Below are 22,515 nucleotides of genomic sequence, written 5' to 3'. Positions count from 1 at the left end.
ACCGTCCAGGCCTTCCGCGCAGCCCTCAAGACCTGGCTCTCCCAACAGGCCTGGGGATAAGTCCTTAATTTGCCCCACCCGAGTGTTGAATGTAGAATGCATGTTGTGTTTTTACTACTTATCTTGTTTTTATATCGTTTATTGTGTATTGTACCCCCTCCCTAATGGTTGTAAGCCGCCCTGAGTCCCCTCAGGGAAAAGGGCAGCCTATAAATTTTAATAAAATACAAAAAAATACAAAGTTTTGAATATTACTGAATATTTCAATATCATAATGAGAAACAGGCAGCTTTAATATCTTTGGATGCAGAGAAGGCCTTTGACAACTTAGATTGGGTTTTTATGTTAAAGTATTGAAAGATACGGACTTCAGAGAGCATTTTATTCAAGGGGTCAAAGCAGTTTTATGTGTCATAGCAAGCAAAGATTATTATTAATGAAGATTTAATTAAATTATGTGAAATTCAAAGGGTACAAGGCAAGGATGCCCCTTATTTCCCTTGCTGTTTATATTGATATTGAAAATTTTGAATAGGAATATTAGGCAAGATTAGAAAATAACAGGTATAAATATTGAATATTTAAAAGCAAGTTTACAAATGGAGAGCATTTGCTGATGACTTAGTTATATTTTTGCAAGATCCAAAAACTAATATAGAATATTTGATGAAGAAATTAAATGAGTTTGGAGTTTTAGCGAGCTGTAAAATAAACAAAAAACAACAATGCTTATTAAAACTATCAGATTATGAAATATTGACTAAAATGTCAGGTTTTTAAGGTGGAGTAAAAGGTGAAATATCTGGGGGTTATATTGATAAATACAAATGCTAAACTGTTTCAAAACAATTTCACATTCTTTGGAATAATGTTAAAAAACCTATTAAATGGAATAAACTGCAACTATTGTTGCTGGGTAGAATCTCTGTAATTAAGATGAATATTTTGCTAAAGATGCTTTTTTGTTTTAGACTATACCAATACTTGTAGCCTATGCTCCATTTAAACAATGGCAAAAGAACATCTCTAAGTTTATACAGCAAGCGGGGGGGAAAAGAATTAGATACTGTGGTGGGATACAAATAATTTAACAACGGGTTCTCTGCCCTAATGACCAGCTGGCTTCGTGGTCATGTGACTGGGTGAGTGTGGCCAACTCAACTTCACTCACATCGATGGGCATCATCTTAGCTGTTGCAATGTACTGTATATACTCGAGTATAAGCCTAGTTTTTCAGCCCACTTTTTGGGCTGAAAAAAGCCGCCTCGGCTTATACTCGGGTCAGTGAAAAATTTGCCCGAAATGGAGGAGAAAAAGGGGCGGGGCCATGCCGCTGGGTGACACTCGTGAATGGCCCAGTGCCCCTGTGAGTTTCCCCTCCCTCTGTGTCAGTTTGTCGCGCAGCGCGCACCGCACCATCCCCCCTCCTCACGTTCTAATGTAATGCAGGGCTGTCTTACGATTCCCCTTCCTCCCCCTCCTGCCGCTCTGCAACGATGTCCCACCTCCTCCTTGTTATGGCAAGCAGCCACATAGCGATGTCCCACCTCCTCTGGTACAGTGATCCAATGATAGGAATCACTGTGCCGTGTGTCATAGGAGGCGGGACATCGCTCCCGCGGCTGCATGGGACATCATCATCACAGCGGGACATCAGCATCATGAGGTGAGTGAAGTATTTCATTGAATACACCGCTAGTTTACTGTTTTTCTTTGAAATAAATATTCAAAAACATTATTGGTATCTATTTTTATTTTTGAAATTTACCGGTAGCTGCTGCATTTCCCACCCTAGGCTTATACTCGAGTCAATAACTTTTCCAGTTTTTTGTGGTAAAATTAGGTGCCTCGGCTTATATTCGGGTCGGCCTATACTCGAGTATATACGGTAATAAGGGTTAACTGGAGAGGGAGTTTCTGTAACAGGGCAATGAAGATTAGGCTAGAAACAACACCAGAAAGTTTCCTCTTCCTGCCTTCCTTACAAGGATTAGCCCTGTAAAGTGGAAAAAGAACAAAATGAGATTTCTTCTAACAACGAGTTCTCCAAACTGCTTAGAAAGTTAACAACCAGTTCTCCTGAATAGGTGCGAACTGGCTGAATCCCACTACTAGATACAAACCATTGCAAAGTGCTAAGGAAAGAGGAGATTTGGGTTTACCAGATCTGTAATTGTATTTTGAGGTTTCTTATTTGGTCTGGCTAAAAGAGTGGGTGGGTTTCCAAAATAAGAGGTTACTCAAGCGAGAGGGCCATGAATTAAGATTTGGATGGCACGGCTATGTATGATATCATAAGATTAAAGTAAATGTTAACTTTGATAATTACTCTGTTAAATGTGCCATCCTATGAGTTTGGAATAAAGATAAAATAAGGATCTCTGCAAAGATTTTTTAAGAAAAGAAATGGTGGTGAGGCCAGACTATTGGGACTTATGGTCAAATAATATCTTTCAATTATTGACCCTATCTTTAAATCTAAAGAGGAGTTAGTATCAGAAGGACATGTTTGCCATTGTTTTACATATTTACAATTGAAAGAAAGATTTAAACTAGACAAAAAAAGTTATGGATTTTTATTTAGTGAAAAAATGGTTATCCTACTGTGTGGTAGTGATGAACACATTGCTAAGTTTTATAAATTGTTATTGAATTTGAATTTAGAAAATGAGTATGTAAAGCATTGTATGATTCAGTGGGCAAAGGACTTGGAATATAATGTAATGCTTGAACAATAGGAGAATATGTGGTCTAAAATTCACATTAAATTATAATTTAAAAGAAAAGTTTTATAAGATGATATATTGTTGGTATTTAACTGGATAAATTGTCAAAAATGTATAAAGGTATCTCAAATGAATATTGGAAATGTAAATATAAAGAAGGAACTATTTATCATTTATGGTGGACATGTAACAAAGCAAAGAAATATTGGTGTAGAAATCACATCTTAATACAGAAGATTCTTAAAGTGAATATAAAGATAAAAACAGATTCTTTTCTTTAGGCCTAATGGATAAAGAACTTGAAAAAAATGGATTTTTGATGTTATATATGTTCATGGCAGCAAGATTACTTTATTACAAAAATGGACGGTCACTTTGAATTCCACAATGGACAAGTGGCTGTGAAAGTTGGAGCTAGCACAAATGGCTAAATTGATCGTTTTGATTAAAGGACACAATTAATTTTGTTTCTATTTGGAAACGACTTTTGGACTTTGTGCTTGCTTGAGGTGGAAAAAAGGAAACTTTGATTTTGGGTTTTGCCAATTAGATAGATCTGTTGTTATAGAAATGGCTAGTATATAATATTATATAAAAGTGAAAAATTGAGGTTTTATTTTATTACCTTATTCCAGGAGTGTCAAACTCGCTTCTTCACAACGGCGTCACATGACATATCGGGACTTTCCCCCCCTTCGCTAAATCGGGCAGGAGCGGGCTCAGCACATGACACAACTGGCCTGTGGGGCACGAGTTTGACACCCCTGCCTTATTCTAACTGCCTCAAAAGGAAGCCAATGCCTTTTTTCTTTTTCCCATTTACTCCACATTTTTCTCTATTCTCCTATTCCTCCCTTATTTTCCCAGTATTTTCACTGTTCTTTATATTTCAGTATTTTATGTTTTGATAAAACAATTTTGAAATTTAAAGAAACCAAGACTTATCAACAGCCAACTACAAAAGACTAGTGGACAATTAGTTTTACATATGGTAATTGCATGAAGCTACTATATGCACTATATGCACTTAGATGCAAAATACAGAAATATCCACAATGGAGGAATGGGCTGTTAAGATAGTAGAACTTTCTAAAATGACTAAATTGGCCTGTTTGATTAGAAAAAAATATTTTGCAAAAGACCAGAAATCCTTTATAGGCTTGTTGAAAATGGACAAAAGTGAATTGATGATTTGGAGATTTACTAATTAAAAGGTGTTGTTTATGGGGAAAAGGGAACCATACATATTATGTAATTTGGGAGGGAGGAAATCTGCTGCAAAGATTGGAAGATACTTCTTTACATATTTTTCTTTACTCATCTTCTTTTTCTCTTTTTCTTTAGCTTTTACTGATTTTCAGTTCATCTTTTATCTCTGTATATCTTTTTATCTATTCTAATTTTATTTTTATGTTTTTGTAGTTTTAATTCTATATGAAATTATTTTTCAATGAAAATGTATGTAAATTAATAAGTTGATAAATGTTTAATATATTCATTTTCCCTAAACTGAATTATCCTTCAATCAGTTATGACTATTCTGACCAATCTTCCATTCTAAAATTCTGTTTGAGCCTTGCTGGAATAAAGATCAAAATAGAAAATTCTACTCATTTTTTAAAATTTACATTTGACTTGGGATTTTTCCTCCTGATATCCTGAAAACAATATTCTGCAGAGAGAAAATAATAAAGACCAGGTTATCCTTTTTTATTGTTATCCAGGGATAAAAGTGTTCTCAAAATACATTGCAGTATCTGGCAAACTATGTGATTCTCCTGTGGCTTCAAATGCCTGCTTTTATATTGCTCCAAATGCTGGGATAGTGGCCAATATAGTATATAAATTCATATATTAATGTCAAGGAAGAAATCGGAAGAAACTATTTCCTTGATTGTGATGATACTCTGCAGCACCTAGTTCTGTTATTCCCTTTTTAGTTGGCTCGAAAGTTATACCATAGATCAGTATTTCTCAACTTTGACAACTTCAAGATGGATGGACTTCAACTCCTATGCTAGCTGGGGAATTCTAAGAATTGAAGTCAACCCTTCTTAAAGTTGCCAAGGTTGAGAAACACTGCTGTAGATATTTCTTTATACATACATGCATGCATGCACGCATACACATTCTTCTCACATTCTACACACTGAGTACTCTTTAGTCCTAAAAAGAATCAAAAACTGATTTTTATTTTCACAATAATCGATAAATGGGGGGAAAAGATTTTTAAAATGTACTTTTACAATCCTATTCTCAAACATGAAAAAGCAAGTGATGCTGCCAGACAGATGTCAGAGGTTTTTTTTTAATTAAGCATAGCTATTCCTGTTCTGCCCCTATAAAGGATTAATCTGGTGAATTGCTGGACAGTTTATCCCCTACTAGTACATTGCCTGGAAGAGGCAGGCAGAGGAGAAATTGGCCAGCTGTTCACCAGCTCTTCACACTTGTGCACTAGCATCATTAGGCACTGTCACTATTGCCGTCCTCTTGAATCCAACCTGGCCTGATGGCAACAATCTTCTGGGTCTTACCCAAATTCTACATGGAGAATGAAAACCTGAAGACTCTGCCTGATCTGCTTTGGAAATGAACAGGCACTTGTGGGTCTGACTTCAAAGAGAAGAACTGCTTTTATTCCTCCTATACTCTCTCTCCTTCTCTCCCCCTCCACCCCTCCTGTTTTCTTTATTTCGTTCCCCTTTGATAATCCCTCCCTTCTCAGTAGTGCAAAGAATTTTTCCCCTCCAGAAAGCACAGTGTCTCAGAGAAAGGGGACAGAAGGAAGAAGAAAGGGAAGTGCTGCTTTCAGGATTTGGTTCGAGTCAAGACAAGAATATAGTCCATGAAGGTTTTCAGTAAAGCTTTTCAAATGACATTAGAAGCCAAATACTTGCTACTAGAAGAAGAAGAGGAGGACTGCATATCTACTACCTCTTGGGATTGCACAGAAAATTGTGAGATTGTCTTCTGATGATGCTATATATTATATTGATTTCTTCTACTCTCATCCCTTTCTTTCAACTTCCAACCATACTCCCACCCATTCCACTTTTTTCTTTTTTCTCGGACTAGAGGATTTATTTTGATTGTGCCATTTGCTTTGGAGAAAAAAAAAAAACAAGAGGTTGATCTATCTCTTCTCCACTAGAAGTGACTTACAAAAAAATTATTATCTTTCCATTTTTGAGTGGAATTTCTTTAAAAAATCCTCTTTCTTGCATTGCTAAATAAAACAAGGTCTCCTCTATTGTGTAAGTTAGTCTTGGATAGAGAAAGCCATTTTAGTAGGAGCTGGAGTGGCATACAGATGGAAAGGTGTATTTTTGGATTCTATTGCTTAGTTCTTATGGACCCAGGACAAGTTTGGACTGGAACACTTAATCCTCAGAAACCTGAGCCAGAACTGCAGGTGGAGGTCAAAGACAATGCCACTTCGGGTCCCATCTTGGAGGACACCATTGTAGCCCCCACAGAGTCCATCTCTGGAGGAGAGCGGTGCCTTGGTTATTACGATGTGATGGGCCAGTGGGATCCTCCATTTAACTGCAATTCGGGGATCTACAATTTTTGCTGTGGAACTTGTGGTTACCGCTTCTGCTGCCAATTCACAAGTGGAAAACTTGATCAAAGTGGTTGTTCGAATTATGAGACACCAGAATGGGTCAACACAGGCCAACCACCACCTCGAGTGGATGAGACTCCTCAGAATCCTACCAAGGACAAGACCAACATGATTGTATACATTATTTGTGGTGTGGTAGCCATCATGGTGCTGGTGGGTATCTTCACCAAACTGGGACTGGAGAAATCCCAGAGCCCTCAAGCTGAGATTACCATGTCCAGGTAAAGCTTTATAATATATTTTCACCTGGTATTCCTTATGTTTATCTTATTTGGAATTTCCCCCCACAGCATTGGATATTCAAATATGCTCCTCCTGTATTTTATTTTAACTCTCTGGGTGTTAAATTTTACAAAGTGAATTAAAATCGATAATTTTTCTCCACTTTCACCCTGTCCCCAATTACCTTTTTGTTTATGTCCAAATTCTCAGAAAATAGACTAACAGAAGGGCCTTGTAAAGAACAACAGGATCATGCAAATAGATGGAATGAGTCAAAAATTCTGCTTAGCAAAACACATTATTTTAAAAGAGGGGGTGTATAGATAAAAAAGTCCATATTTCTATAAAATGTAATTGTGAAAAGTTTCACAATAAAAGAGCTGAAGAATAGTGCTACCAGGACAGGTATACTCCTTAATTGACAAGATTGGCATTAAAGTTAATGCTGTCATTAAGTATATGAAGAGATAATCCCAATGCTTTAACATGCACTGTATTTCCCCACACAGTTTTAAAGCAAACAAAACAAATGTAGAAAACTGAGCAAGGTTTGAATGGGGCAGTGTCTGTGTTTAAAGGGACGTGGTTATTCTAAAAAAACATCCTTGCAGATTGTTGGTAGATTGCAGAACCATTTCAAAACATGGTACAAGCAACGCGTTCAAAGCTGAATTTATTTGAAGGAGGCAGCTGAGAAAGTTTGAAAGGCACTTTCCGAACTTCGTGGCCAGAAAGCCTTAGAGGAAACTGAAGTGGGTGCAATAAATGGAATTTATAATAATAGAAGGAAGAAGGTCAGGGGTTAAGAATTTGTACCTCTAGCATTGAAGAAGTCAAACAAGATGCCAGCTATTTGGAAGTTGGTGGGCGACTCTTGCTCTGGTTCTCGCTCTACTCTACTCCCCATTATATTCTCTTACATTCCGGCTTCTGCAAACTCTCTTTCTGCACCATACAAACGGGTGTATGCGTGTGGCCCTCTGCCCACTCGCTCGCCTTTAAGCCTTGTTTGTTGATGTTGTTTTTGTTGATGATGATGATGCCAAGTTGCAGCCCTCGCCGGAGTTTCTCCAAAAGGTTGTCCCCCGCCCGCAACAAGAGAAAAAAAAGTCCTCCACCCCTTAAGGGAAAGTTGCATCTTCCGACGCCGCGCGGACTGACGAGTCACGAACACGGCCTGCCTAGCAACCCGCTCTGGAGGTTCCCCCCCCCCCGGTGGTTGCGGGAGTCGAGTAGGTGGAATCGGGCGCCATGAACTACTAGAGCGCGGAAGAGAAGCGGGAGGCGAGCCCACCCGCCCCTCCACCGCACCGCAACCTTTTTCAATGTTGTTCTGGCGGCCGGATGGAGTAAGCGGCTTTTCCCCTCTTTCCTCCCCGGCCACAGCCCGAGGCTTCCTGACCCCCGCAAGAGAAGCTCGGTCGGGGTCCCGGAACCCAGGGGCCACGCGCGCTGTCGCCCCTCGTACGGCTTACACCGCCTGCCTCTGCTGACCCCGCGGCTGTCCCCACGGAGCGGCTGGCAAGCAGAGGGTGGGCAGCCGCGAGTGGGCGAGAGCTCGGCAGTCCTAGTAGGCGCTTCTAGGGCCACAGCATCCCCCGGTAGCAATGGCTCTTTTCTGTGGGGCTCGTCCGAAGGGAGCGCTTACCCGGCCTTCCGGCTCTTTTCGTGGGGAGCCCTCTTCTCTAGGCGAGGATGTAACTTCTGCTCTGCTTTAGAAATTCAAGTTGGTGGGCAAGGGCTCTGTAGCTGTTTCCGGAGAGATTACTTATGTATTGCCAATCAAAAGGCAGGCTCCCACCCACTCACAAACCCACCCACCAACTTCTTTCTTTCTTTCTTTCTTTCTTTCTTTCTTTCTTTCTTTCTTTCTTTCTTTCTTTCTTTCTTTCTTTCTTTCTTTCTTTCTTTCTTTCTTTCTTTCTTTCTTTCTTTCTTTCCTTCCTTCCTCCCCTCCCCTCCCCTCCCTCCCTCCCTTCCTCCCCTCCTTCCTTCCTTAATGGATAATAACACTGGCGGAAACTTTGAGACATTTCAAGAGGGAATCTCTCCTATGATTTGGCAGTTCTCTCCATAAAGTATCCACCTTTTGCTTACAGGGGACCCCCCACCCCCCCAAAAAAAACCCATTTAAATTTATACATTCCCAAACTTAAAACAACTCCCTTAAAAAGCCTTCCCTGATCTCATGATCCTGGTCTCTGATCTATAGCCACCAAGAAAATACAGGTGGTCCTCAACTTACTACAGTTCATTTAGTGACCATTCAAAGTTATAACAGCACTGAAAAAAAGTTGTTCATACTTACGGTCTTTGCAGCATCCCCGTGGCTATGTGTTCGTGATCAAAATTCAGATTCTTGGCAACTGATTCATATTTATGATGGTTGCAGTGTGCAGGCTTCTGACAAGCAAAGTCAGTGGGAAACCAGATTCACTTTACAATTGGGTTACTAATTTAATGCCTGCAGTGATTCAATTAACAACTGTGGCAAGAAAGGTCATAAAAGGGGGCAAAACTCACTTAACAAATCTCTCACTTAACAACAGAAATTTTGGGCTCAATTATGGTTGTAAATCAAGGACTACCTGTGACATTTTTAGCTGACACCAAATGACAGCCTTTGCTAATCCAGGAGAAGTTCCAATTCTGAAAGCAATCTCTCTGTTGTGGGGTGAGCAGCATTAGTGGTGTGAAACCTAAGAGCTATCAATTGAATTCTTAGATATGCAAAATATAACTTGGGCTGGCAAGTGGGTTTGGAATTAAGGTCAGGGTGATTTTGAGCACATGGCCAGCCTAGGAATTTCTGACCAGTTTAAAGAAAAAGCAACCAATTCCAATTTCCTTTCTATTCAGTTATTTTTCTCTCACACCTGGAATTCTTTTTTTCCCAACAACCTAATTTAAACAGAATTTTTTCACTTGTATTTATCAGACATTTGGGAATTAAATCAGGCCAGAATCTACAAGTATATTATTTATCACTTTCTGCTATCCCTGGCTTTTAATACATATAAAGTTTAAGGCATATCTTGTTACTGAAGTGTTGAAAACTGTACAGAGTAGATCAGAATTTTTAAAAGAAGGCTGAGCTTGCATGCATAATGGGAAGAAATAGAATCTTGTTTTAATTAGATTATTTGAGTAATTGTCCTTCAATGCTCACAAATGACTGCTTTGGACCTCTTGCCTTGCCCAAGAAGAAGGCAAGATACTACAGTGAGAGAAGAAGAGATAGCAAAATAATCTAGGGATTCCGAGGTAGAGAAATGGCTTCCTTTTACTTTGGGGAAGAAGGGGGGTTTTTGCTCTGGAGAGAATAAAAAGACCATATTTTGCCAGGTAAATTGTAGCTGTTTGGGGGAAAATACTGAATTGGCATAATGAACATTGAACTAAAGCATGGTTTGTTTTAATAATGATTTGTATAACTACAGTAATTTGACACAAAGTACCATCATTATTTACAAACCGTAATAGCTGTATTGACACATAACTAAATTAAAACTGGACAATATAATGGCTTCAGGTTGTTACCCAAATTTTGCTGCTTCAGACATATAAGGACAAATACCTGAAGATGTATCAGTGTGCCTAAGGATACAGTGCTAATGTACTACTGGCCAGCGAAACATACCAGTACACTTTGTTGTGCTCCAAAATAAAGGCATACAAATAGAAGGATATGGTGTTTTTAATTTTTGCCAAAAGGTGTTATTTTAATGACCTAAATTAGTTCATGCAACATTTAGATACAACACAGCTTGTTTTGAATTAATGAATGAACATCTCGTAGAACTTGAAATAGAAACATATTTTCCTATGCTTGGCAAAATTTGAAAACTGTTTTAGTCTACTTTTATAATAAATGAAAAACATATATTTTAGATATAGTTTCTCTAATATGAAAAGAAATTGGGATCTGTACTGAGCTATTTTTCCATGTCTGACTGGAAAGTAGAAATTTAAATGAAAGTGATTTTGTCAACCTTGATGCAAAGAGCAATTGCTGAACTTTCTTGGAGTTTTGCATAGTTTGGAGAAATAGATAATGCAGATGAAGAGAAATATTCTGGGACAAAACTAGTGTTTTATTACCTGCATTTTGCCAGGCAAGAATGAGGAAGAACCAAATCTTTTAATTTATTCACACTTTGCATCTAATCTTCGCTAATTTGGTAATTTCCAAGCAAATTGGGCTACAGTTCCCATCATTTTCACCCAACATGGACACTAAACATCCATCCAGGGATAATAAAATTAACTACCATCATTCTAATGGGTGCCAAGGATTGGGATTCTTATTCTACATAGTTTATGTTTTTTAGCTTATGCTAGGTATCATTCATATTAAATGAAGTCAGAAACTATTTACATTTAATTCCATGCACAAAAATATTTAGACCCAGTCTATAAAGGCTTAAAAACTGCACTTCTAAAACCATTTATTCTGGAATAATGAATAGTTTCATTTATCTGGAGTTGTTTATAAAAGAACTAGTGTAGATAACTTATTTTGTTTACTTTTTGCAAGGCAAAGGAAGACTATTAAAGTGCAGTTCTACATTGATTATTCACACATTTCTGTATGGTAGTAACATACCCATTAGCTGGTAGCTAATTTGTAATTATTTAAAAAGTATAATAACCAATAAGACTCTAAAACCTATAGAATATTGGGGAGATCAGTTTATGAAGCTGGAAAGGGAGGAAACATACTTAACATTTGACACTGCTAAGGAATTTGTCTCTGACGATATTCTGAAATATTCCAAATCAAGAAGGTATTAGAGTGAGGAATGCTGAAAGTAGTGGTCCCCATATATCAGGTCCACTTGAGAAACAAAGACCTTTGTAAGTCAGTCCACGGTGTTGTTGAATGGTTTGGATTATGTCACGCCCTGTTGTCCTCCATCTTAGGCCAATGATTTCAACCAATCAGCAGGAGGTTCAAGGCACTTGCTGAATGACTTTGAAAACATGTTAGAAAACCTAAATTACATTATTCTGGAAAACTTTATCCAGTTGGTCACATATAAACTTTTACAGGGGAAGGAAGCAGCTGTGCTGTGCTTTTATATCCCAATCTCTGCTTTGTTCTGTATTGCAGGTGTGTATTCCTGCCAGAGTCATCATGGTATTTCCTTTTTCTCCCATTGTGTTCAAGTCTCATTGGTTACTCTGCCTCAATCTGCATAGTATAAGCCTTGTTGTATCTTCTAGAATCAATATTCTCATTCTGATAGGGAATTTAGCCTCTATCCTATATCCGTGATGGCAAACCTATGGCACACATGTCAGAGGTGGCATGTAGTGCCCTCTCTGTGGACACACAAGCCGTCACCCCAGTTCAGCTCTGCTGTGCGTGCACCTCCCGCCAGCTAGCTTATCTTCAGGTCTCTGTCACGCATGCACGGGGGCTATGCGCACATTGCATTTTGGGGGTTCAGGCGTTTGCATGCACGCGCTTTGGGCACTTGGTCCAGAAAAGGTTAGCCATCACTGTCCTATAACACGTCCTGGCCACTTTGCTAAACTACAACAAATGGAAGAAGCCGATAGAGGGCAGTTCAATTTCTTTTTTGGGGGGGAGAAATGGTGCAGGACCAAGAGCTGATCTGGTATGGAATAAAAGTGAAATGATAGCAGCACATCTAACGGGATTTCCCTAGGATCAGGTGAAGATACAAGAATAAAGGCACATCTTGTAGGTGAAGATACAGGAGTTTATCTGAGGAGTATCTAGCCTGCTATAATTGCAGGCATGCATGTACATTCAAGCAGCATAAGTCAGTCACAAAGTCACCTGTGATAGCTGGGTTTGTGCATATCATAAGCAAAAACTAAATATATCACACTCTAGCTTCTTGTGATATTTGAATCAGAAACAAGGCTGCTGCAGACATAAATATGAAGGTGTAGGAAGTGGTCGTACATCATAAAAAAACAAAATAAGATATACATAAATATAATGCCTTGTGCCTAAACAATGCTGTCAAATCTGCCAATAGTGTTGTGAGAATTAATGGCAACAAGCTCTGTTGCCCAGACAAGGAAAGCTTTGATTGGTGAAGGTGCATCAGTGCTTTATTTGTATGGTGACATATGTGCAGAATGAAATCTATTTAAAGGACAGGTGACAAGTTGGTTTAGATGGCAAGAGGAGGCAAAGGAAGAATCAAAATAGCAGCATTATGATTTATGCATGTTTTACAAGTTATTTTTTCAGGTACTTTTATTTTAAATGCATTAAGGGTAACATTTCCCAGAATTAGCCAAGTGCTAAGAATGATGTCAGAGTGAGAGAGTGTAGAACCGAGTGTTAAAAAGCTTCCTAAACACATTCCTGTATTTTTTTTTATCCAATGGTGCAGATAATATTCTTATTTACATTAACCTTGATGTTTGTGTGGGCTCCCAATATTCTTAATGCTCCAACAAACTTTCTTAACGAAGGTTAATATAATGAGAAAAATGATATGTTACCCCAAACCAGGAAAGTCAGGGAGCATTTCCATATGCAACATTACAAAAATGGAATAACATTTGTTATGCTTATTATATGCCTGCCTTGAAAATGGTGCTATCATAATGAATGATTTCTGATTTCTACTTCTGAATTACAGTTTGGAATTCCTGGGTGACAGGTAGAGTCATTTTCAATAGAACCAGAAATGATAATTCTGCACTGTCCTATTTTGCATAATCACTGAGAGATAATGATTCTCAACTAATAGTAGACTTAATTCTCAGGAATTCCTTCTTCATGCAAAATTCAACTCAGCAGAAAGCAAAATAACAAGCACATGTTGTTTTCTAAGCCCATTTACGCATCTAATTATCATTGTCCAGTTTTGGTACAACTTTCAGCTAGTCTCAGAACATCCAAAACATTCAAAAAACCCAATACTATTTCTTCCATTTCGCCTGCTTTTGAACTACTTAACCCGATAAAGAATTGTGGGGAATTCAAAAAGATCTCATACCCTCTTCCAGCATTGAGTAGCCCCATGGTGAGTTAGGCAGAAAATAAAATTAACAAATACATATTTTTTTAAAAAAAATATTGTTTGCTCCTAATAAAAGGAAAAAGGGACACGGTGGCTCAGTTGCTAAGACACTGAGCTTATCGATCAGAAAAGTTGGCAGTCCAGCAGGTCGAATCCCTAGCCGTGTAATGGAGTGAGCTCCCATTACTTGTCCCAGCTTATGCCAACCTAGTAGTTCGAAAGCATGTAAAAATGCAAATAGAAAAATAGGAACAATCTTTGGTGGGAAGGTAACAGCGTTCCGTGCACCTTTGGCATTTAGTCATGCCGGCCACAAGACCACAGAAACATCTTTGGATAGCACTGGCTCTAGGGCTTTGAAATGGAGATGAGCATCGCCCCCTAGAGTTGTGAGCAAGTAGCACATATGTGCAAGGGAAACCTTTACCTTTTAATAAAAGGAATCAGCTAACTCTGAATTTTGGAATCTCAGAAAAAGTTGATATATGGAACCCAGGTAACAATTTTACCACAGAATTATTTTTTTCTCAACTAGGTTATTAAAGTACACTTTTGACGATAAAAGGAAATATATCCTTAAATTTTTGTTATTGTTAGGGACTAAATACTGGTACACTCTAGACAATGTGTGGAATTCTTCTGTTCAGAGATGGAAATGGCAGTGGCTACTGATAATATCTAAATAAGGACTTGATCACTGAGATGCAGCTGGGATCAAGCCAGATAGCCTAGTAATGCAAGCCAAGAAGCCAGCAGTGAAAGGTAGTAGGACTGATAACCAATCTCTAAGCAGATGGTATGACTGTGGGGTGGATTATAATATGCATGTATTTCTAAAGTGAGTAAAGATACATTGTAGTACTGGATGAATGAAGAACAGCAATTTGTAAGTAGTGATATAGGAAATATATTTCTGTTCTTTACGTATTTAATCATTTAATCACATTTCTAAATTTTTGTGCAGTTAAAAAAGAATTTTGAATTTATGTTTTGGGTTTATGGTATACACATATTTTCCTAATACATATATAGTTACACAAAACTTCCTTGAGAAACTGAAGATCTGCAGAATCAATATCTATATTCTCTCTACAAATTAATGCAGTAAATGTTAAACATTGTTCCATTTGCTTAAAAATGTGGACCAACCCAAAATTTCTAATCCTGTTATGACCATGCATGTCACTCACAATTTCAAAATCTGATTTGATGAAAATTCAAAGTATGTATATCTAATGTCTATGTGTATTATCCATGAAGTATGGCTGTAGTATTATTATTTATCCTTATTAACCTCTTTACTCCTGTCTCTTATTGGTATTATTATATGATTATTGTGATCAGTATGATTATCATTATTTTTATTCTGTTGCTTTGCATGTACCCTGAGAGCTTCTTCACGGGAAACAAATTCCTTGTATGTCTAATCACACTTGGCCAAATAAAGTATTCAATATAGTTCAATTTAATTCAACTGAATTCAGTGACAGTGTTCAGAATGGAATCAGTTTTGCCATTTTTGTGTTTTCAAAATACCATTTCCTGTAAGTCATAAAATAGAAACAGTGAAAATAAACACCATGCAACAAGATAAGTAACTATATAAATAAACCTTAATGTTGCTTTCAATTTTTTTTAAAATGATATAAATTAATATTTGAATATATATTCTGAAAATACACTTCTAAATATGCTGTATCACTTTGCATATTTTTTTTATTTATTCTCGAGCACCTTTTGATATTTTTACATTACATTACTTTTCCTGTATCTTTATATTTGTCTTAATATTATCTTTAGCTAGAACTTGGCAGTGCTGCATAGTTGCCCTAGGAAATGGCTTGATTGGTTGGTAGTGACATGATGTCTCTATCTCTCCTCAAAGAAATTCAATGCAAGGTGCTATATTGTTAGAGAGGCATCACATTTAGGGAATGCTGTGAAATAAAGTGAACATAATAAGTTTCCTGTCCAACTGGAAAAGAGTGGATTCAGAAAACATAGGAATAGACAGACAAAGGAAAGTCCTTTGATCCAGTGCTTTAGACACATGTAGAGAATGTGGATTGGGTTCCCATTAAAACTTTTCCCTAAAAGCACAGGATCAAGAATCAATGGCCCTCTAGCTCCATGATGGTGAACCTATGCCACAAATGCCACAGGTGGCATGCAGAGCCCTCTGTGAGCACGCGAGCCATTGCCCGAGCTTGGCTCCGCTACGCATGCGTCTCCCTCCAGCCAGCTGATTTTCAGGTCTCTCCCCTGCAGGTGTGGGGGAATGGGCAGATGCGGGAGGCATGCACACATACACGGGGTTATGCATGCATGTGCAGGGGCAGTGTGGGCCGCCCCACAGGACATTTTTGCTACCAGGAGGCTGCAGGAAGGCCTACTAGGCCCAAAATGGGGTGTGGGGTGGCACATACATGCGGAGGGGAGGGGGAGCATGGGGGGGTCAGGGCACATGCGCAGGGGCAGGGGGAGCATGGCATCATTGCACGTGCATGCACGGATCAGGTTGCACATGCATGCACAGGGGTGCAGGGGCATGCCCCCCCAACATGCATTGCATTATGGGTGAGGCTGTGCTCACTATCGCACTATGTCCTTTCGGCACATGACAACAAATTACTGCCATCACTGCTCTAGCTGTAGCTGGGCTTCAGTTCTCATTATACTGTGCTATTATCCAAGACAGATGAGATTGGGAATTCAACAACAACATAAGGGATTAGGTTCTCTAACTGTGATGGGAAATGTAGTCTATTAATCCACTTCCTTCCTATGAAAGAAGAAGTCATTACTTGCAATCTTTTAATAAGCAAAACTCTGCTGAACTTTTCAGGAAAAGAAAGGTCACAGTGGGCAATGCAATGACAGAAAGTGACCACGGCCAGGTTTTTCCTTTTTTCCAGGGTTTTGATTAAACAACCCTGAAACTGTAGCACACATTGATAAAACTTACCAGGCTTCTATTGGGTTCTTAATATTGCAGTTTATGTTATGTCCTTGTGTTTTCCAGATAGAGCTTTTACCTAAAATTACATTGGATCAGGAATAGTGTGTGGAATTGTTCTGCAAAAGGCAGGTGTGCACGTATCCGTCTGACAGGAGAAAGGCTATATATAAACCACAGCTGCTAATATATGCAACCACTGGAAGTGAATTTGATGATTCTGGGAAGAGTCTCACTTCAAGTACTGAAGATTTAATGGATGAAGCAATGCTCTTGTCTGCACACTTTCTAAAGTCTCAGCATTTTTATATTTTTGTGTGTGACCAGACTGGATTCCAAGTCTTACCAGAATAGTAGAAAGTGGTACTAACACTTCAATGATCTTTATACTATCTCTCTTTTGATGCAGCCTAGGACTGCATTGGGTTTTTTGGTAGCTGTATCACACTGCTGGCTCATACTAAGTGGTTGTCCACTAGGACATCTAGATCCCTTTCTCAGTTACTGCTGCTGAGACAAGTACCATCTTCTATACCTGTGCATTTGGTTTTTCTTGAACTTAAGTGTAAGACTTTACTTTTCTTACTATTGAATTGAATTTTGTTGAATAAAACCCAATGTTCAAGTCTGTCAAGATCCTTCCAAGGGTGGGCTGCAATGGCTTCATCCGGGTTTGGGAGAACCCAAAGGTAACGTTACGGCCAGTTTGGAGAACCTCCAAATCCCACCCCTGACTAGCCCCGGCCCCCACACCCCATCACTGCCACCCCACCACCCCCTTCCCAGGAGTCTCCATGTGGAGTAGATGCTAAAGATACCAGTTTACTAATTCAGGACTCGTTATGATCTTCTTCCAGTCATCAAATTAAATCAGTTGTTCTGATATTAGGTTCCTACTCATTTTACATTTTCCTGTCACATTTTTCTTCCTCTACCAAGAGCATCTCTTGCTTGATAGTCTTGCTTCAGAATTCCTAGCACCTCTTCCATTTCTCTCGTGTGTGTGATCTCAAGTAATCAGAAATAATGGGCAAATGATGAAGCAAATGTTTTTGCAGTTAATCCAAATGAGCTTTTAAGACATTGATATAATTAGCTTAATGAACGCTGAATGACCCTTAATTCATTAGCTCGTCACAGCATTACTGGTATGGTTTAGCAACTGGAATGTTATACAGCATCCTATTGCCATGATTCATTATGGTCATTATGTCTCATCTCCAGCCATGTTTTAGGCATAATTTAACCACTTTCTGATGTTCTCTGAATTGTCCATGCCATTTCCTTAGTGTGTTATTTGTGTCACTTCCCTCTCTGTTTCAGTTGAACAGACTAACCTTGATTGTCAGTGGTAAATTCTTGTGGTCAGAATACATTTTCATGAGCACATGCCTGGAAGGAGGTTAAGATAGAGATACTATTGGTTAATGAATAGCCAATGACTGCCATTAAAATATTTACCCATTCAGTCACGTAGGACAATACATTTTGTATGACAGCAATGAGGGTCAGGAGAATATGTTATTAACTGGCAGGAATTTTTATCAGCATAACAAGGAATGGATTCTACTATAATTTATTAATGTGAAAAGACTAGAAAAATAGCACATAAAATATGAAATATTATTCTGAATGCTACTTATTAAATTCTGTTGACTTTTAAATGTGACTCATGCCTCTGAATTCATTGATATTTTTCTGGTTTCTTCTCCTCAATCCTAGCAGAGCACTTTCCCAACCTAATAATTCAAAAGTCAGTGTGAAGCCCTCATCAGTGAACTGCTTCTCTGTGCCAGTACTGATTATGCCCTTCATTGTACCCTTGCTTGCCAACAGCCCTTCACTCATCTGGCAGTGATTCATGAGAGGTCTGTGACCAGTTTCAGCTCTAACCATGCAGGGAGGGAAGACCTGCTGAAGGCAATGTCATCTTCTGCTGTTAGATATTTACTGGTTTTTTTTTTTTTGATGGACAGTTTATTATCACCACAGAATTTCTTCTAGCTTTATTTCTGAACTAGACAGAGACGATACAATTTTTTCCTCCCTTATGCCAGTTTAGATCAGTCCACAAATTCAAGAGATAAACAAGCCTCATTAAAATAGGAATGCCTTTTAGGTCTAAGCTTAGCACAACAAATGCCCTAGCATTAAAACCTTTGCCAATTGATGAGTCTTCTTCCAGGAGAAACTGGAAGAAGGAGGAGGAGGAGGAGGAGGAGGAGGAGGAGGAGGAGGAGAGGAGGAGGAGGAGGAGGAGGAGGAGGAGGAGGAGGAGGAGAAGGAGAAGGAGAAGGAGAAGGAGAAGGAGAAGGAGAAGGAGAAGAAGAAGAAGAAGAAGAAGAAGAAGAAGAAGAGAGAAGAAGAAGAAGAAGAAGAAGAAGAAGAAGAAGAAGAAGAAGAAGAAGAAGAAGCTTCCTCCTCAACTCCCATGGGTCACAAGAGAAAGACAAGCAATACAGGTCCAGCAGCCAGGGCTTGTTTCGTACCAGACAGCCATGGTGTTTTTCACATCAACTTTGCAGCTTAGCTCAGCAGAGAGCAGTGACACTAAGAAAGTCTAGGCAGGTATTGCAGCTACCTTGGGGGTCAACTATGCCTTCAGTCTTGGGGGAGGGACACAAATATGGGTAGTCCTTGACTTACAACCACAATTGAGCTCAAAATTCTGTTGCTAAGTGAAACATTTGTGGTCAATTTTGCCCCATTTTACCACAGTTGCTAAGTGAATCACTGCAGTTGTTAAATTAGTAATGCAGTTGTTAAGTGAATCTTGCTTCCCCATTGACTTTGCTTGTTAGGTCTGAAAAGGTGATCACATAACCTTGGGACATTTTAACTGTCATAAATATGAGTCAGTTGCCAAGTGTCTTAATTTTGATCACATGATCATGGGGATGTTGAGACAACCAACAAGACAACCATCCGCCCTGTTGCACTGTATGGCACTGAATGCTGGGCAGCAACAACAGGGACCAAAAGCTATCTCCATGCCACGGAAATGCGAATGCTCCATTGGATATCCGCCATCTCCCTTCTTGACCACAACACAAATGATACCATTTGACAACATTTTGGTGTGGCTCCAATTATAGAGAAGACGAGAGAAATCCGGCTCCACTGGTATGGACATCCTGAGAACAGCACCTTCCAGACTGCCTACCAACTAAAAGTCAATGGTCGGCAACCTCGCAGGCGTCCAAAACGCAAAACCCTAGAAACACAGCTGACCATGCAAAGTGGTGTTCAATTATTCAAAAAACCTGCACTAGCGAGAATACGCTATGAAGAAGATGATGATCATGGGAATGTTACAATGGTCATAAGTATGAAAAGCATAAGTCACTTTTTTCAGTTTCATTGTGTAACTGTGAATAGACACTAAATGAACTTTTATAAATTGAGGACTACCTGTATGGTCATCATCAGCTCATTATGGCTCACTGGGACCCATCCAGGAACAAAGGCTCTTGCCTAGGACAATGTGATGAGGGTTGGTGGGTGGGGGCTGCCCAGTGAAAGAGGGCTGCAGGCAAGTGTAGCAGCCTCAACATATACTGTGAAAAGCAACCGCTATGATAGGAAAGATCTGTAGAAAACTCCGGTGGTCATCTAGATTCTTGGTGTCTCAAACTGCTGACCACAGAAGTGACAGTTCTGCCAGCACCTCTTTTCCACCCAGAGACAGCCCTTGAGTGCTGCCATTGCTGTTCTTCTTTGAGGCTGGCTTTTATCACCATGCTCCAGGTATAAAAGCTTTTGAAATGAGGTCTAAGATCTCCCACTTGAGAAAGTTGCCCTGCGACCCAGAGAGCTTTATTTTTCTCCGGAAGAAATAGATTTCCTCTTTCAATACCTGCATAGATGCATCACATATATGTGGCTGTGCAGGAAAAATATATTTAAATAATAAGAAGGCGAGGCAATGTGTGTGCGCACACCCAAAAAAAAAAACCACTGCCTGACTGTCAAGAAAATATACTAAGCAGGAATGGCTGATATAAAAACTATTTTCCCTGAAACAGGGGAAGGTTACACACTCCGAGGGATTAATTGAGTGATTCCTTGGTTTCCCTTAGTTATTTTGCTTTGCACCTTAACACCCTGGTCCCTTCTTTTGCCTGCATCATTTATATAGTTTGTAACAACAGTTTTGCCATTGGGCTTTTTTTTAAATTCATGTACTGTCTGTTTTCACAAACTTATTAGACAACCCAAGGATGCCAACACCAGTGCCATCGTCACTGGCACAGATGATATTGCCTACTTTGGATAATAAAATGTCTGCAAGAAAACTACCAAGCTCAGAAAGCACTAAGGACCCCTCATTTCATCCCTCAGCTACAAATATTCTCCTTTATTACTTTCTGGTTGGAAGAATTGCTCGTGGCAGTTTGGCAGTGAGTCATTTTTGGGGAGCTCATAAATAAATTGTTTAGTCAGTACCAGAGGTGGGTTTCTGCCAGTTTGCCCTGGATCGGGCAAACTGGTAGTGGTTGCGGCGGGAAGCTCCACTCACCCTCCCGGACACTTCTGCACAAGTACAGAAGCATCTTGTGAGGAACTGGTACTAAAATATTGCTTGTGATTCCTAAGCAGGTCTGTAAATCTAATACCGCTTGTATGTCTGTGCCATCTTTTTATGAATTTTTTGATGAATCTTTGTATGACCACTGTAACTATTTCTTAGGAAAAAAATAATACTGTACAGACTTCTAAAAAACACATGTGCTATTAGGGTAAGGTGACCAGATTTTAACATTGGTAAAGCGGGACACCATTGACTTGGGGGGGGTGGTGTTTCTTGATTTTTTAAAAAAAATCGGGACTTTTTAAAAACGCCACGGGACAAATTGTTAAAAATCGGGACTGTCCCGCCAAAAGCGGGACATCTGGTCACCTTATATTAGGGGAGTCACAGTGTACTTCAGAACACATTCCTGCAGTAAATAAGAGACAGCTATTTTCAATTCATTAGACAGATACTATGAGGTCTGCTGCTATTGTGTATTTAGCGTGCAGGGAATCCACAGGAATCAATTTGACAGTGAGGAAGTGAGCTTGTTGCATTGGTCTCCTTTATCTGCATGAGAATGATCCATTTGCATTAGCAAATGCAATATGGACATATTAATTTTGTCTCAAGATCTGTTTGTGCAAATATTTGAACTAGGATAGTTAAATGCATAGTTTACAGAATGGAAAGTTGGTTGGTTTTAACCTTAAGGGATTGGTTGGTTTATATGGCTTAACAAGCCCAAGCCATTTATTTTGTTTATAGTTCAGTACTCTATGAAAGCAGAAAATGGGTCAATTCAAAAGTCAGAATAAATGTGTTCGCCAAATACAATCAATTCTTGGCTGGCCCATGGTTACTGACAAGCTAAGGTTACCAAAAAGCCAGAAGTACAGATGGTTTTGAGAAGATAAGAAATGGTCTCGTGGTATTTCTAGAGGTTGGGTGGACACCCATTGGGGATGCTGCAGCTGCAAATACCCTATCTTGAACCAAGAATGGAGAAAATACCCCCTATGATCCCTAAGATTTTATTTTGGGGAAGTTTTAGGAATTTTTAAATGTTGCCAGGATACAAACAGTCAGATCTTCCCCCACTGTGAAATAAACAATACTTATTTATCACAGGAACAAAGGTCCTTGCCACTTGAAAGCATGAAGGTGAGTCACAGAGTGATTCAATTTAATATTGTTTATTACATTTATGCCACTTGCTTGGTTGTTCCTGAAATGTACAGACTCTCGTGTTTGCTCCCAACAATGTTAGAGGAAAGAGGGAGGGCAAACGTTAGTGACTTCAGGGCAGGAGAGAGGTTTGAACTTTTGTACTTCCACTTGTAGCCTAACACTCTACAAAAATTGATTGAAATTAGGTAAATAATCTCTCAAGTCGAGTTCAACTCCCAGTAAGTATAAATTAGCACCTATTTAAAACATAAAGTCATAGAAGGGA

The 22,515-nt window shown here is 39.1% G+C and overlaps 1 protein-coding gene across 1 annotated transcript in view; it reads left to right on the top strand.

Annotated features, from left to right (window-relative positions):
• The first annotated feature begins 5,232 nt into the window (after window positions 1-5,232).
• The window catches only part of SHISA8 (shisa family member 8), a 31,073-nt gene continuing 13,790 nt past the window's right edge, over window positions 5,233-22,515 (top strand). The window contains exon 1 of the mRNA XM_014064467.2: window positions 5,233-6,576. Within this exon, the coding sequence (XP_013919942.2) occupies window positions 6,041-6,576 (536 nt within the window). The 5' untranslated portion in view covers window positions 5,233-6,040. The remainder of the gene's footprint in view (window positions 6,577-22,515) is intronic.

This window comes from Thamnophis sirtalis, unplaced genomic scaffold (genome assembly GCF_051295495.1).
Source record: "Thamnophis sirtalis isolate CommonGarterSnake01/CBP01778 unplaced genomic scaffold, rThaSir2_p1.2 scaffold_9, whole genome shotgun sequence".
Classification (NCBI taxonomy): domain Eukaryota; kingdom Metazoa; phylum Chordata; class Lepidosauria; order Squamata; family Natricidae; genus Thamnophis; species Thamnophis sirtalis.
Note: the sequence above shows the minus strand (reverse complement) of the source record. Positions and strands in the feature narration are given on the sequence as shown.